At 56.6% G+C, this 16,900-nt stretch overlaps 1 protein-coding gene across 1 annotated transcript in view; it reads left to right on the top strand.

Moving 5' to 3' along the window:
- Positions 1–8,325: 8,325 nt before the first annotated feature.
- Positions 8,326–16,900, top strand: part of LOC131559639 (Fc receptor-like protein 5) — a 28,335-nt gene continuing 19,760 nt past the window's right edge. Inside the window, 9 exon segments of the mRNA XM_058808055.1 lie at positions 8,326–8,356; positions 8,932–8,952; positions 9,041–9,271; positions 9,543–9,797; positions 9,975–10,026; positions 10,578–10,714; positions 10,798–10,808; positions 11,269–11,290; positions 11,543–11,648. Of these exon segments, the coding sequence (XP_058664038.1) occupies positions 8,326–8,356; positions 8,932–8,952; positions 9,041–9,271; positions 9,543–9,797; positions 9,975–10,026; positions 10,578–10,714; positions 10,798–10,808; positions 11,269–11,290; positions 11,543–11,648 (866 nt within the window).

Below are 16,900 nucleotides of genomic sequence, written 5' to 3'. Positions count from 1 at the left end.
CAGAATTCCGCAGGGTGCTCAGGTGAGGCCAGCGGGGCAGGGATATGTTGGGGCACCACTTGCCATTCCTGTTTCCCCTAGATTTTAGGACACAGGAGTGACACCCATAGGGCTCCAAAACCCCTCAGGGCTCAGGCGCAGCCTCAAAGGATGTCCTGGCCCAGGCCTTGCGGATGATTCGGATACTCCTGGGCTCCTTCCCGACAAAGGGCAGCGCTCCAGGAGCGGTCGGCACATCCCGAAGGAGCAGCCCGGGGCTGCTGGAGCCCGAGTGCTGCAGGCAAGGATGGCGTGAGGGAGCCAGGCCCCACTCAACCGGCGCTGCCCCAGGAATGTCTCATCCTGCAGGAGCTCGGCAGCCTCTGCTGGTGCCGGCCCCGGGGCTGTCGGGGGGCACAGCCGGAGGGGCAGGGGGGGCAGCGGGTGGGAGGGGCCAGGATGGAGGGACTGGGACCCCACTGGGGCGCCCCGAGCGTGGAGGGAGCGAAATGGCAGAGGAGAGACCCTGGGACAGGAGGGATTAGAGACCCTGAGGTGGGGTCTGCAGAAAGGAGGGACCGCAATGGTGGTCCTAGAGCACCGGGAAGGGGCCCAGCTGCCATCGCGCTGCAAGTGCCGGGACGGTCACGGGGTGTCCGAACCGACTGTGGCAGCGTGTCCGAAGCCACTGTGGCGATGTGTCGGGACCGAGCTTTGCCAGGGTAAGGCCCCCACAGGTCTGGGAAGTGGAGGGGTACCCTTGAAGGGGTGGAGCAGGTGTGGGGCAGAGCCCTGTCTATTCCCTGAGCCTGTGCAGGTGAGGAGGGCGTGGATGGAGCAGCTCTGGGGACACCTGGAATCCAGACAGGGAAACTCCCCACAGCCCCGCCACGGCCATAGGACAGAGCCACTGCTCAATATTTCCACACATTGCCCTCCTGTCTGGCAGCCAAGCCAGAACACAAACTGTCTTTTCATGAGGTTCCAAAGGGCTGCTCATTTTGTTCAAGAAGGAGGACCCAGTCAGGTCGTTAAGCAGAGTGTTGTGGCATTTGCAGTAGTGCTGGGGCTCTCTTAGTCCCTTGGAGACAGAGATTAAATGATCAATTGCTGCATTTCTGGACTGGTTCCCTCACAGCTGCCCCTGCAGGGGGTGTTTCCAGCCACACCTACTCTGAAAACCATCAAAGGCCCTCACAGAGCCACTGCTTGGGCTGCCTTTGTGGTTTGTGCTTCTTGCAGGGCTGAGCAAACCACAGCCAGGCCCTTTTCCCCCATAGAATTCTCACCTCTGCAGCAGCTCTAAAGCTGCCAGAATCAAAGCCAAGGGGGCAGGAGGGACCCTCAGGTGCTGGCTGCCACCTGGGGCTGGCCAGAGCAGGGCTGGGCAATGTTCATCCCTGTGCAGTGGGGCTGGGCCATGGCTGGGCCCCACCCTTGGATGGCCACTGGCTTCAAGGAGCAGGAATTTGGGAGCTCCTTCCTGGCTGGGGCTCCATTCCCCAGCTGCTCTCGCTGGCTCAGATCCTGCACGGGAGGAGCAAGAATGGAGAAGTCTGGACCCCTCTGGAGCTGCCATGCCCAAAGACAGGACGCCCTTGTCCAGCATGTGTCCCCCCTGGGACAGGATCCCCCCAGGACAGACCCCTCCCCCACCCCCACCGTGTGACACTCAGCACAAACGGCCTCTTCCTTCTGCTGCAGGAGAAAGTGAAAATGTTGGGGGGCACAGCCAGACACTCCCATCCCCCACAGCCTCCCCAGCCCTCCCTGCAGACCCCTCTCCCCTGCTTGCCCCACCCTGGGATTCCTGCAGCCCATTCCCTGCTCAGTTCATTTCCAGAATCATCAAGGAACAAACTGGGGCATTGTGAAATTGAGGGATCAAAGGGAGGGAATGGGAAGGAAGAGTGGAAAAAGCCCCTGGGAGCTGGGGGCACACAGACTCATAGCACCTCAGAATCTCCCTGGGGTGACCCCCAGGCCATCCCCAAAGTTTGGGGTCTGTGCTGGGCTGTGGGTCACCCCAAAATCTGAGGCACTCGGGGAAGGGGCTCCATCCCATGGACCCACCAAGCCACTTCTCATCCCTGGCACCATCATTCCCCTGGGAACCCAACCATGGCACCCCCATTCCTTTGGTCCCCCTGTCCTGGAGACCCCACCCCAGTACTCACATTCCCCAGGATCTCCATGGCCCAGGACCCCCATTCCCAAGGAACCCTCTCCCATTCATTCAATCCCCTGAAATCCCCCTTCCCCCAGAACTTTGATTCTCCCAGGACCCCTCATGCCCACTGGACCCCTCATTCCCCTGGTACCCTCATCCCTAGGACAACCATCCCGTGACCCCAAATCCCTGGAGCCCTCATTATTCTGGGACTTCCATCCCTGAGTTCCCCCAGCCCTGGGCACCCCCATTCTCATGGCACCCTCATCGCTGGTTACTCCCCCTTCCTTAGACCCCCATTCCCGGGGATCCCATCCCTGGGGCTCCCCATTCTCCTTGAACCCATCCCTGGCTCTCCAAACACCCTGTGCCCCTCACTCCTGCTAAGCCCATGTCCCACCTTCTGCCACTCTGCCTTGTCCCCACCCTGTCCCCTCCTTGCCCACAGCCAGTCCCCAGCTTGTGTCCACGCTGCCCCCACCTACACATGAGGATGAGACCTGACCTTGCTTCCTTCCCCTTTGGCCAAAGAGCCACCACTCAGGGGACAGCCACCCCGGCAGTGAGTGACACCCAGTGCACATGGCTGGGGACACCGGGATGGCTGGGAAGGTGGTGCTGCTCCTGGGGTGAGTGCCCCATGCACGGGCTTGACACCCTGGGGACTGACCCCAGTGAGGCAGAGACCAGTGGGGAGGGGGCATAGGGGGGTTGCAGTATCCCCTGTGGTCCCCAATGCCAGCAGGGCATGGAGCCCAGTGTGACCAGAGTTGTGGGGTGGCTGTGGGGAGAGGAACAGGGGAACTGGGATGTGGAGACAGAAACAGGGGGATAGAGATGTGGGAACAAGGATGTGGCAAAAGGAGCCTTGGGGCTGAGGCAGCTGTGAGGACAGGGACAGGGAACCAGGGATGCAGAAACAGGGGCAAGGGCCACATACCATGTGGATGGGCCATGGGGACAGGTGCCATTGAAATGGGATCATGGGCACAGGACCATTGGGATGTGGCCATGATGACAGGTGCTGCAAGTCTGGTAGAGATGATCTGTGCAAACATGGGGTGTCCACAGTGTCTCCATTTCCTGTGTCAGCCCATGGTGACCAAGATGACTGTGTGCAAGATGTCTGTGCCACACCAGTGTACCGTGGGGACAGACTGGGGACAGACACCTCACCTCGCCCCCTGGGTGGTGCTGTCCCGGCAGTGACACCTCCTCCCACCCCTGTCCTTTCTCCCTTCCAGCCCAGACCCACAGCCTTGCTGGTGAGTCCTCAGGGGATGCCATGGCCCAACCCTGATGTCCCCAGCCCCACGCTGGCCCTGGCAGGCTGGTGTCCCCTGTCACCCGCAGGTGCCCAGATCACCCAGCTCCTTGTGGAGCTCCCCTGGATGCCAGCGGTGCTGTGGGACCAGGTGACACTGACCTGCAAGGGCTCGGAGACCTCTGGTGCCGCCACCTGGTCCCAGGATGGGCAGCGATGGTGACAGGAGGGACCTGACAACTTCACTGCCAGTGAAAGTGGCACCTACATGTGTGACAGACCCGGCACTGGGCTCAGCCGCCTCATGAGAGTCTTAAATCATGAGGGAGGTTTGGGTGTCTCCAGCCTGGCACCATGGGGACCCTGATGGCTCTGGGTGGGCTCCGCTCCATGGGTCACCTCCTGTGTGACCAGAGCCTGTCCCCTGCTCTGGGGACATCCCAGAGCATCCCAGTGCGGGGAACCCCTGTGCTGGAATTGGTGATCCCTGGTGCACTGAGTGAGACCAAATGGGGGGATCCCCATCAAAAGAGGATATTCCGGTGTGACAGGACTGCTCTCTCCCACAGCCTGCTTGGTGCTGCAGGTGCTGACGCAGGAGCTGCTGGAGGGGGACACGGTGACACTGCACAGTCGGCGCTGGGAAAACCTGTCAGTCACTGCAGTGCAATTCTACCATGGGGAAAAAGAGGTGGGGAGGTCCCTCACTGGGACTCAGCTGCCCCTATCCCCTCTGCAGCTGAACCACAGTGGGTGCTACAGCTGCAAGGGCTGGATGAGCTCTAACGTGTCATCATGGGTGCTCTCGGCACCAGTGACAGTGACAGTGCACAGTGAGCACCCCCACAGCTGGAACTCCAATCTCCTGACATCCCCAAAGCCACTTCCCAGTGCACTCAGAGCCACAGTCCTCACCTCCCCTCTCCTTCCCTGAGCGCTTCTTGGTGCCGGTGCTGGAGGGTCCCCCAAAGCCCACTGTGGGGTCCCCCCTGACTCTCAGCTGCCTCAGCATCCCCAGCCCCCTGCGGCCCCGAGCCCCCCTCCTGCATGTGTTCTACCAGGATGGGCAGATGGTGGGGGGCCCGCAGGGGTCCCCGTAGCTGCTGGTGCCCGCCATGGGGGTCTCCCACTCAGGGAATTACATCTGCCAGGTGCGCTCCGAGGTGGGGCTGTGTGGAAGAGCAGTGCCCAGCTCCGCATCACAGTGCACAGTGAGCGCAGGGATGGGCATGGGGAGCCCAAAGAGATCCCCCTGGGTCCCCTTCCTGGGTATGTCTATGTCCCCCTGACACCTTTACTGTGTCCCTTCACCTCTGCCCTCAGTCCCCTCACCCCTCTGTGTTGTGACCCTATCCACAAAGTCCCCCATCACATACATCCCCCTGGTCCCTATTCCCCCACACCGGCTGTGGCCTCAGCCCTGTCTCTGTCCCCACAGTGCCTGCAGCCAATGCCACCATCACCCCCAGTCCCCCGTCACATCAAGTGCACGCAGGTGACAACATGACCCTGCGCTGCTCAGTGCAAGTGGGCTCAGGACCTGTCACCTTCAGCTGGCTGCACAATGGACAGGAGCTCAGGGACATCGATGTGGGACATTCAGGCACCTACCAGTGCGTGGCCACCAACCAGCTGGGACAGGATGGACACCAGGCACTCAGCCCAGAGCTGGCCCTAGAGGGGACACCTGGGTCACAGGTGGGATCACGCGGGGTCACTGGGGTGTTCAGAGCGTCGGGGTTCAGAGTGACCCCGGTGTGTCCCCTCTGTCCCCAGCAGTGGTTGTGAATGTTGGCGGGACCCTCCTGTTCCTGCTCCTGCTCCTGGCTGTCATCGGGGGCTGTCACTGCTGGCACCACCATGGTGGATGACAATGGGGGGGGATTGGGGTCCTGGAGTGACGGGGAGCCCCCAGAATGGGGGCACAGATCAGCAGCACCCAGGACCCCTGAGTTGGGGGACACTGAGCCCACAGTGTCCTTGGCTGGGGGTCCTGGGGGATTTGGGGGGAATTTGGAGAGTCTTTGTTGGTCTCCAGGGCCTTTTCTGGGTGGACTTTGAGGAACATTGTGGTGGCACTGGGAGCTCCTGGAGAGTCTGGAGAACTCCTAGAGGGCTGTGCTGGGATGTTGGAGGATCTTTTTGGCTCCTGTGGGCATTTGGGGGTCCCCCTCTCTGCCATGCTTGGGGTTCTGGGGGTTCAGAGGGTTGGGGGCACCAGGGGGACTGAGGGCACTGCAGTGTTGCAGAAGTTCTGGGAGGTTCAGGGGTGATCAGAGTGTCCTGGGGGAATCAGAGGTCCATTGGAATTTGGGGCTGCAGTGGGGATTTGGGGACCCTGTGGGTGATGGAGCTGCCGAGGTCCAAGGAAAGTTTTGGGGTCTTGAGGTCCCCAGAATTGGTCACCCCTTCCCCTTTTCCTTGCAGCTGCCAGGAAGCTCCAGGACAGGTGAGTGGAGGGCTCTGGCTGGGACTCCCCTCTCTCCCTCCCCAGACATGACCCAGAACCCCCCGCCCATTCCCACAGGATCCCCTGGGAGGAAGGGGCAGTGCTGGACCCCCACATCGTGGGCACCGAATGGGCAGATGGTAAGTTCAGAGGGTGACAGGGACACGTCACCCGCGGGTGTCACCCCCACCCAGGTCCCACAAGCAGAGTCACTCTCAGGGCCCCCATGGGTGTCCCCCAGCCCTGCCCCACCTCGGGATGCACAAGTGACCAACACAGAGCTGTTGGGACCCAACGAGGGACAGTGGGACCCCTGTGACTACAATGACATGCTGTGACGCTGGGGGCACTGGGGGTCCCTACCTCAGGGCACTGACCATCTGTGCCCCCAAGCTCCCATGGGTGCTCACCGTGTCTGTGGGGTGGCCACAAGTGGGGGTCCCATGTGGGGCTGCCCAGAGCTCCCCGTTCCAGTGCTCCCAGTGCTCCCAGTACCCCCAATGGCTCCCCATTCCCTTCCCCAGAGCCAGGAGGCAGAGGACCCTTGTCCCTCTTATTGGACCCAAAATACAGATCTTTGATTAAACTGGGAGAAATGGTTTTTGTTTGTCCAGCTCTGTCAATTCTGCTTGGGAAGGAGCCAGGTCCCTGTCAGGTTAAGGAGCAGATTGTTGTTGCTTTCTTTCCAGTAGACCTGGGGCTCTCTCAGTACCCTGGGGACAGGGGCAAATTGATAAATTGCTGCATTTCAGATCTGGTTCCCTCACAGCTGTCCCTGCAAGGTGGGTTTCCAGCCAGCCCTGCTCTGAAAACCATCAAAGCCCTTCACAGGCTCACTGCTAGTGTCACTCTGGCTTTTGTGCTTCTTGCAGGGCTGAGAAAACCGCAAGAAGAACAAAACCCAAGAACTTTTTCCACCCCCAGAATTCTCACCTCTGCAGCAGCTCTAAGGCTGCCAGAATCAAAGCCAAGGGGTCAGGGGGGACCCTCAGGTCCTGGCTGCCACCTGGGGCTGGCCAGAGCACGGCTGGGCAATGGCCATCCCTGTGCAGTGGGGCTGGGCCATGGCTGGGCCCCAACCTTGCATTGACAGGGGTCCCCAGGATGTGCCACCCCTGGACTGGTTTCATCCAGGTCATCCCCAGAACAAGATCCTCCCTGGACAAGACCCCCCTGGATGTGCCCCCCCAGGACAGAACCCCCTCCTTTCCCATCTGACTCTCAGCACAAATGGCCTCTTCCTGCTTGTCCAGGAACAGGAAAATGAAAGTGTTGAGGGAGCACAAGCAGACATCCCCCAAAGCCTCCCCACCCTTCCCTGCACCCCTCACACCCCATTTTTCCTTCCATTGTGTGCCCCCAACCTGTTCCCTGTTCAGGTGCTCCCAGGATTGCTGAGCCAGGAACTGAGGCTGAGGGGACCTGGCACAAAAGTGAGGAAAATAAGGGAAATAGAGAAATAAAGAGAGGGAAAAGTCAAGAGCAGGGGAGGGCACAGAGTTAGAGCTATCCAGAACCCCCATGTGATGCTTGCCAAGAAACAACAATGCTGGCCCCCGGGTCACCCCAAAACCTGAGGCACGCGGGGAAGGAGTTGTGACCCCTGTGCCCCTCCAGCCACTGCCCATTCCTGGCACCCCCATTCCCCTGGGAACTCAACCATGGGACCCCAATTCTTTCAGTTGCCCCTTCCCTAGAGCCCCCATCCCTGGACTGAAATTTCCCAGGATCTCCAACCCCCAAGGAACGCCATCCTGGTTAATTCCAGTCCTTGGGACCTCCCTTCCCTTTTGGACATTGATTCCCACAGAGCCCCAATTCTCACAGAGCCCTCCTTTCCCCTGACACCCTCATCCCTTGGCTACCACCCCTTGATCACTAGAGGCCAAGTTGTTCTTGGACCCTCATTCCTGAGTCTGAGTCCACCCAACACTTGGGGCCCCAATTTCCATGGGATCTCATCCTGGTAATTCCAGATCTGGGGACACCACTTCCTTTGGGGACATTGATTCCCTCAGGACCCCCATTCTCACAAGGCCCCCATTCTCACAGGGCCCCCTTTAACCCTGGCACCCACATCCTTGGCCACCATCCCATGATCAGAAATCCCTAGAGGCATAGTTGTTCATAGACCCTCATCCCCTTGTCTGAGTCTACCTAACCCTTGGGACCCCCATTCCCATGGGACCCCATCCCTGGGCACCCCATTCCCCTGGACACCCATCCCTGGCTCCCTACACCACCTCAGCCTCCAAATTCTGGCAACACCATGTCCCCACCATGTCTCACAAGTTCCCCACCCTGCCCCCATCCTGTCCCTACCCTGCCCCCACCAAGGGCCACCTACACATGGGGATAAAATGTGACCTCGCTTCCTTCGCCTTCATCCAAAGAGCCACCAGCCACGGGAGCGGTGGCTACAGCAGCGAGTGACAGCCAGTGCACATGGCTGGGGACACCGGGATGGCCAGGAAGGTGGCGCTGCTCCTGTGGGGTGAGTGCCCTTGGCAGTGGCCTGACACCCCTGGGATGGGCACTGGTGAGGCAGAGACTGGTGGGGAGGGGGCACAGGGGGGCTGCAGGGTCCCCTGAAGTCCCCAGTGCCAGGAGAGTCAATGCATGAGGTGACCAGAGTTGTGGGGAGGCTTTAGGGACAGGAGAGGGGGTTAAGGGGTTTAGGAACATGAGGACAATAACAGGGGGATGGAATTTGGGAGGCATCATGGGACTGGTGAAGTTGTGGGGGCATGAAGAGAGTGCCTGGGGGGCCAGGAGAGGAATTAGGGGAAAAGCACCATGCAGATGGGCCCTGGGTACAGAGACCATGGGACTGGTGGGGGTGACCTCTGGCAGCACAGGATGGTCCTGGCATCACCATTCCCAAGGTGTCCATGGTGTCCCTGTGTCCTGCCTCAGTGTGAGGTTGCCTTGGATCCCCAGTTCCTTAGAGGTCCGTGCCACTCTGGTGTCCCCACAGGAGAAATCTGGGGATGATGCCAAAACCCGAGCTCTGGTGCTGCTGTACATACAGAGCCACCCCCACTGAGCCCTGTCCCTTCTCCCTTCCAGCCCAGACCCTCGGCTTTGCTGGTGAGTCCTCAGGGGATGCCATGGCCCAACCCTGCTGTCCCCAGCCCCACGCTGGCCCTGGCAGGCTGTTGTCCCCTGTCACCTGCAGGGACCCAGACCACCTGGATCATCGTGGAGGCCCCCTGGATGCCAGCGGTGCTGTGGGACCGAGTGACACTGACCTGCCAGGGCTCGGGGATGACCAGTGCCACCACATGGTACAAGGATGGGCAGCGCTGGGGGCAGCAGGGACGTGATTGCCTCACTGTCACCGAGAATGGCACCTACGAGTTTAACAGACCCGGCAGTGGGCTCAGCATCCCCATGAGAGTCTCTGATGGTAAGAGGGGTTTGGGTGTCCCCAGCCTGACACCTGCGGGGACCCCCAAGGGCTCTGGGTGGGCTGCGCTCCATGGGTTACCTCCTGTGTGACCAGAGCCCATCCCCTGCATATGGGGACATCCCAAAGCATGCCAGTGTGGAGGGGCCCCTGTATTGGAATTGGGGACCCCTAGTGTTCTGGCTGTGACCCACTAGGGGGTTCCCTATTGGGTGGTGCCTTCAGGAGCCTCCAAGCCCTTCTGATGTGACAGGACACACTTGTTCCCCAGACTGGTTGGTGCTGCAGGTGCCGGCACGGCCACTGCTGGCGGGGGACACGGTGACACTGCGCTGCCGGGACTGGCAGAACAACCTGGTCACCTGGGTCTCCTTCTACCATGAGAAGTAGCTGGTGGAGCTCCGAAATGGGACAGAGCTGACCCTGTTCCCTCTCCAGCTGCACCACAGTGGGCGCTACCACTGCAGGGGCTGGCTGAAAGACAGGGAGTGGGTGGTGTCTGCGCCAGTGACAGTGAAAGTGCATGGTGAGAACCCCACAGCTTCCACCCCAACACCCCCACAGCCCCTCCCCAAGGACTTGGGGTCACTGTCTCCACTGCCTTCAATCTCCTGCCCTGAGCTCCTCCCTGTGCAGGTGCTGGAGGGTCCCCCTGAGCCATCCTTCACCTCTCCCTGACTCTCAGCTGCCTCAGCACCCCCAGCCCCCTGCGGCCCCGAGCCCCCCTCCTGCACGTGTTCTACCGGCATGGGCAGGTAGTGGGGGGCCCTCAGGGGTCCCTGCAGCTGCTGGTGCCCGCCGTGGGGGTCTCCCACTCGGGGAATTACAGCTGCCATGTGTGCTCCAAGGGTGGGGCTGTGCGGAAGAACAGCGCCCGGCTCTGCGTCACAGTTCGCAAAGAGTGCAGGCATGAGCACGGGGAGCCCCCACATCCTCCTAGGGTCCACTGCCTGGGCACTCCATGTCCCCCAGAGACCTTTCTTGGGTCCTTCCACCACTCCCCTTGTCTCCGCACATCCATGGCCTTACCCTGTCCCCACTATCTCCGATCACACCCATCCCATCCCCTCCCATCCCTATCCCCCCACACCAGCTGCCAGCCCCTCCCTGTGGCCTCAGCCCTGTCTGTGTCCCTCCCAGTGCCCGTGGCCAATGCCACCATCACCCCCAGTCCCCTGGCACACCAGGTGTGTGCAGGTGACCGTGTGACCCTGCGCTGCTCGGTGCATGTGGGCTCAGCCCCTGTCACCTTCACCTGGCTGCACAACGGGCAGGAGGTGGCCCAAGGTCCCCTCCTGGAGCTCAGGGACATCGATGTGGGACATTCGGGCACCTACCAGTGCGTGGCCACCAACCAGCTGGGACAGGATGGGCACCACGTATTCCGGGCACCCAGCCCCGAGCTGGCCCTGGAGGTGACACCGTGGGGACACAGGGTCACAGGTAGGGTCACATGGGGTCACCAGGGAGTGCAGGACCCCTGGGGTGATGGGTGACCCTGATGTGTCTCCCTCTGTTTCTTGCAGTGGCTGCAGGGGTCGGTGGGGCCCTTTTGTTCTTGTTCCTGCTTGTGGCTGTCATTTTGGCCTGGCACCGGTGGCAATGTGTGGGTGGGTGACAATGAGGGGACATGGGTCCCAGGGAGCTGTAGAGGCCCCCAGAGTTGGGGAGCAATAAGGCAGCACCTACAGCCCTAGAATTGTGACCTTTCCCAGGGGTTCTGCAGGGTTTGGGGAGGTGCTGGAGTGTCCTGCAGGGATGCTGGGGTTTCTTTCAGGGGCCCTGGGGGCTTTTGGAGGGTCTCTGTTCCTGCTGGGCTTTGGGTTCTTGAGGCTAAGTCGGCCTGGGGAACTGAAAAGGTTCATGAATTCTGAGGGGCTTCAGGGATGCTTGGGGATCTTGAGAGAAAATGAGGGTCCCAGGGTGATACAGGTTTCTTGAGAAGGTTTAGGGCCCTGGGACGCCACAGTCACCCCTGTCCTCTTTTTTTTTTGCAGCTGCCAGAAAGCAACAAGAAAGGTGAGTGGGGCTCTCCAGCCATGAGTCCCCTATTCCCCCAACCCACAATTCTCTAGCCCCTTCCATACATTGTCTTTATCCCCACAGGCCTCCCCCAGATCCAATGGCACCCCCCAAGGGGGGAAGGTTCCATACACTCATGCTGTGAGCAGCAAACAGGCACAGTGTGAGTACAGCGATGGGGGGGACTGTGACACATCACCCACTTGTGTCAACCCCCTGCTTGGTCCCTACAACTGGTGTTTTTCGCAGCGTCCCCCAATGTCACTGTCCCCCAGGATCCCCAGGAGACCTACATGGAGCTGTGGGGATCCCACGGGCGACCATGGGAACCCGGTGACATCTACGGGAATGTGCTGTGACACTGGGGGGAACTGGGGGGCACTGGGGGTCCCCAACCATAGGCACCCACTCATGTGTGTGCTGCCACTTAAAACTGTCCCACTCCCTCCCTGTGGAGGCACAAAGATCCCAAAGGGCTGAGAGAAGAACAATTTCCTGAAACAGCAACCAGAGAGAATAAAACCAAAAGCAACAGTGACACGGTTCAGAGTCCCAAGGGTAGGAAGGAGGAATCCTGGGAAGGTGTAGGAAACCTGCTGGGGAGAGTTTCCAGGGTTTGTTTGTCGAGGACAGGGCCCTGGACTTTCCTTGTTCTGATGGCCAAAGTGGCCTTCAAGAGTCTCTGGATTCTGGTGTCCCCTGTCCCAAACCCCTCCTCTGCAGTGTTCCCCACAAAGGCCCTGTGGGGGTTCCAGAGCTTCCCCTTTGCCAGGGCAGTTGGAATCAGGCCATGGCACAGGGTGGGGCGTCAGAGACAGGAAAAGATTGATGTCTGGAGATGTTTTGAAACAGCTGCGTGTGGCAGGGGTGGGTCAGGCCTTGCTTTTGGAGAGACAGGACCCCTCTCTCCATCAGTCTGTCAGCCATTGTACACTGGGGACAGTGTGACGCTCTGCCAAAGCCAGCTCCTGAGTGGCTGGGTGACCAGAAATGCCAGCTGGGGAGAGGGCCTTTGGTGACCCAACTGGCTTAAAAGGCAGAGCATGAGGTGGCCAAGTCCCTGAGTGTGGAGAGATTTATTAATAATTGGTTAGCTGAGAAAGGCCACGCTGAAATAATGCCGCTGGTTAAGCTGAAAGAGAAAAGCCAGCAGTCAGCAAGCTAAAAGGAAAGGTCAGCAGTGACCTTGCTGCAACATGAGGAAAGGGAGTAGAGATATTCCTGAATATATCCTGAGAATATGTAGAAAGTATCAAAAGTAGAACCATAGGAATGTAGAAGTAGGCGTAGATGCTGATATGAAAGCTGACCAATCCTGAGCTCAACTTTTGCAATATGTATGAAGCTTATTATTAACTGTATTTAACCCGCCGTACTGGTCAATAAAATTGGGCCTATGATGATCAACGGATGTCTGGGTCTCCTTCCTTCGACAAATGGTGGAGAATGCGGGCATAACCGAATCTCTACCCTTTTTCTCGATTAAAAGAAAAAGGGATTACGCCACGGTCGGGAAGTTGGGTTTGGGTCCCGGCAGCAGGGACGGTGCCGGAATTTGAAGCACCCTTAAGGTTCACAACGGTGGACTTAAGCCAATACGTGCCGCCGGAGCCTGGAGAGCTGCAACAGCGCTGATTAATAGGTATGGATAGGCAAGCGGCATATGATTTATTTACCGCCTATTTAGAGCGGCGTGGGATAAAGGGGATAGATTTAAAAAAGGAGTTACCAGGGTTATTAGCCTATGGCCATGCTAAGGGTATTTTTTCTAACCCTCATACAGTTCATGAGCTAGCAGAGTGGAAGAAGTTTGGGGAAATATTGTGGGATACAGTGTTGGACGATGATAAGTCAGCAAAGAAATTCGGGAAGTTATGGCGGGTGGTGTATAACACGTTACTGCAGCAGGTCTCTGAGAGAAAGGCAGCAGAAAGGGCAACAGAAGCTCATAGGAGGAATATAGGGTATGGTCGTGAGGATGATCCCCTGGCACCTTCTGTAACTAAGATACTTATGCCTAAGGGTCCCCAGGAAAGTAGTGTGGAAGATTTTCCTATAGGCGCAGTGGAACCGTCTGCACCTTTCCTGTCTGAGGGGGAGGGCGAGTCGGATGGTGGGGGTAAGAGCAAACCAGCTTTGCCTCCGCTACCGGCTTCGGGCGGGTCGGATGGTGGGGGTGTGAGCAAGCCAGCTTTGCCTCCGCTACCGGCTTCGGGCGGGTCGGACGGTGGGAGTGGGAGCGAGCCAGCTTCGCCTCCGCCGTCAGCCTCGCCTCCGCCACTTCCCCTCAATGAGCCGGCTCCGGTTACAGCTTCGGCGGGGGGGCTGATTGCCCCCCGCGGGCCGTCTCAGCTTGAGCCGGCTCCGGTTACAGCTCCAGCGGGGGGGCTGATTGCCCCCTGCGGGCCGTCTCAGCCTGAGCCGGCTCTGGTTTCACTGTCAGCTCCAGCGGGGGGGCTGCTTCCCCTGCTTCCCCCGCGCGAGCCAGCCTCTGCTTCACTGCCTTCCCCGTGCAAAAACTCGGTGCCTGCACCGAAGCGCCAGCAGCATAGCACCCTTAAAGAGACAGATCCCATCCCAGGGGCACACCGTGATCCATGGGGGGAGATGGCTAAACAGAGGAGGGAAGCTTGGGCTGCTTTGGCGAAAGAAGTAATGCAAATGGGGGATGGTGAGGCGGTGGAAATAGCTTCTAGTCTTGCATGCCCAGTTACATACACACCACAGTATGATGCACAGGGGAACCTTACGCATAATATAGCAGAATATACTCCCTTAGATTGGAAGCTGTTAACTCAGCTATGTTCTACGGTTAGTCAGTTTGGAGTAAAAAGTGAACCTGTTAAGCAAATGCTAGATTATCTTTTTAATACTCAGGTTTTATGTCCTAATGATTTAAGAGGAATAGCTCGATTGATATTTACTCAGCATCAGCAGTTACTATTTAATGCCCATTGGCAAGCGTTGGTGAATGAATCGGTTGCTGTACAACGAGCCCAGGGAGACCCACTACAGGGGGTGACAGTAAAGGAGCTGATGGGCTTAGGGGCATTTTTACGTACAGAGGCACAGATGATATCGGGAGAAGATAAACTTAGGGAGTCTATGTGGTTAGTGAGTGCTGCAATTGACATGGTTAAAGAGCCAGGAGGGTTACCGGTTTATATGGGCATTAAACAAGGTAGAGAAGAATCATTTGGAAATTTTATCGATAGAGCAGCTACTGCTATAGATCGGGCTGGTGTTGCAGGGCCCTATTGAAGTAGTGTGCCTTGCAAAATAGCAATCCAGCAACCCAAAGAGTGCTAGCTACTTTAGGGGCAAATTGGGCTATTGAGGAAGCATTAGAGTGAATGGCATTAATGCCAACAGCTTCACAGGCATTTATAGTAGAAGCCTTAAAGGAATTAGGATTAGGGTTGCAAAAGCATAGTCTACTCAAAATCAGGTGTTAGCTGCTCTTGCTCCTCTCCGAAGCGGCTCACTGGTGGTCACGTAAGGAGGCTCGAGACCATTCATCAAGTGTTACCGATGCGGCAATGAGGGACAGACACAAGTTGCCACCGTGTCATCGGAGACACCAGCTGCTGCCGTAACATCGCTGCTACCTCCTGTCTGCAACCCGCAACAACAGGGAGCCTCGGCTTGGACTTATCAGCAGCAGTAGACGTCACACTAATGACGAATCGGCCTGAGAGGATACCCACTGGAGTAAAGGGCCCTCTTATATTAAATGGACAAACATGTGGAGCATTATTGCTGGGACGTTCTTCTATAACTATGTTGGGATTATTTGTTTTGCCTGGTGTTATCGATGCAGACTTTACTGGGGAAATACAAATCATGGCTTACACCCTTTATCCTCCGATTAAAATTACAAAAGGACAACGCATTGCACAATTGGTACCACTGTCACAAATGACATCAGGAATACAATCATTTACGGGACAAACACGGGATGAAAAAGGTTTTGGCTCTACTGGTGTTACACTTTTAACTGTGGATTTACAAAATAGACCAAAGCAAAAGGTTGGAATTACTTATGGGCATCAAAGCATTACCCTTTATGGATTATTGGATACAGGAGCAGATACTAGCATCATTTCTCCAGAAGCATGGCCACAACACTGGCCTCTATTTCCCTCATCAAACATGCTCACAGGAGTGGGAGGATTTACACTGGCAAGCAGGTCGCCGCCTTTGTCTGTGTGTATTGAGAATCAACAAATATCTGCTGTGTTTTCAATTGTTCAACTGCCTCCTACAGTTTCTTGTTTAATTGGAAGGGACATTTTAACACAATTGGGAGTGGTGTTAACTAATCAACACCCTTTGGGGTAATTGACATTGCTTGGACTTTCCCCATTCCACTCACCTGGAAAACAGATACACCGGTGGTGGTTAAGCAATGGCCATTAAAAGGGGAGAGTCTTATGCATGCCCATGACTTGGTACAGGAACAATATACAAAAGGGCACCTACGACTGTCTACAAGCCCTTGGAATACACCTATTTTTGTAATCAAAAAGAAATCAGGGAAATATCGTTTGATACACGATTTGAGGGCTGTGAATGACCAAATGGAACCAATGGGAGCTTTACAGCCTGGTCTTCCAAATCCAGCTATGATTCCAGAACACTGGCCACTTTTAATTATTGACCTAAAGGATTGTTTTTTCACTATTGGCCTGCATCCTGATGACATGAAGAGATTTGCTTTCACTTTACCAGCAATAAATCGTGGAGAACCGGATAAAAGATTTGAATGGACATCTCTTCCGCAAGGCATGCGCAACTCTCCCACTTTATGTCAGCTTTATGTTGATGCTGCTTTACAGCCACTACGTCGCAAATGGCCAGCAACTATAATATATCATTACATGGACGATATTTTGTTTGCACAGCAACAGCCATTCTCCTCTTTACAGATTGAAACCATTAAAAATACTCTTGCTGCATATTCACTTGTTATTGCTGCAGAGAAAATTCAGACTACAAAGCCCTGGAAATATTTGGGATGGACTCTGATGGATCAAATAGTAATACCACAAAAATTGGAATTACAATTGGACATTAAAACTTTACATGATGCACAGAAGTTGCAGGGAGACTTACAGTGGCTGAAGCCTATTGTGGGAATACCAAATCATTTACTAGAAGCCCTACGGCCTTTGTTGAGAGGCGTGGACCCTACTACTCCTGTACACCTGACAAAGGAGCATCATCTTGCCTTGCAGCAAATTAGTAACTGTGTACAGCAAGGGTATGTGTCTCGTCGACAACTCGACCACCCCATCGACCTTACTATCTGGAATAGCCCTTGCCACTTGCTTGGTGCTCTCTCTCAGTTGCAAAAGAAAACGGGGGAGATACGGGTGTTGGAATGGTTATCACCACCACTACAGCATAAGAAAACAATATCTTCAAAAATTGAACAATTGGCTGCATTAATCAAAAAGGGGCGTCTCAGAATTCTTGAAGTGGATGGTAGAGAACCTGCTACTATTAGATTGCCTATGGAAAAAGAAACCTTGGACTGGTACTTGATTAATTCAAAGAATTTACAAGAAGCATTATTGATGTCACCTGTTAAAGTAGAGACTAGTA

The sequence above is a fragment of the Ammospiza caudacuta genome, chromosome 7, assembly GCF_027887145.1.
Source record: "Ammospiza caudacuta isolate bAmmCau1 chromosome 7, bAmmCau1.pri, whole genome shotgun sequence".
Lineage (NCBI taxonomy): Eukaryota > Metazoa > Chordata > Aves > Passeriformes > Passerellidae > Ammospiza > Ammospiza caudacuta.
Note: the sequence above shows the minus strand (reverse complement) of the source record. Positions and strands in the feature narration are given on the sequence as shown.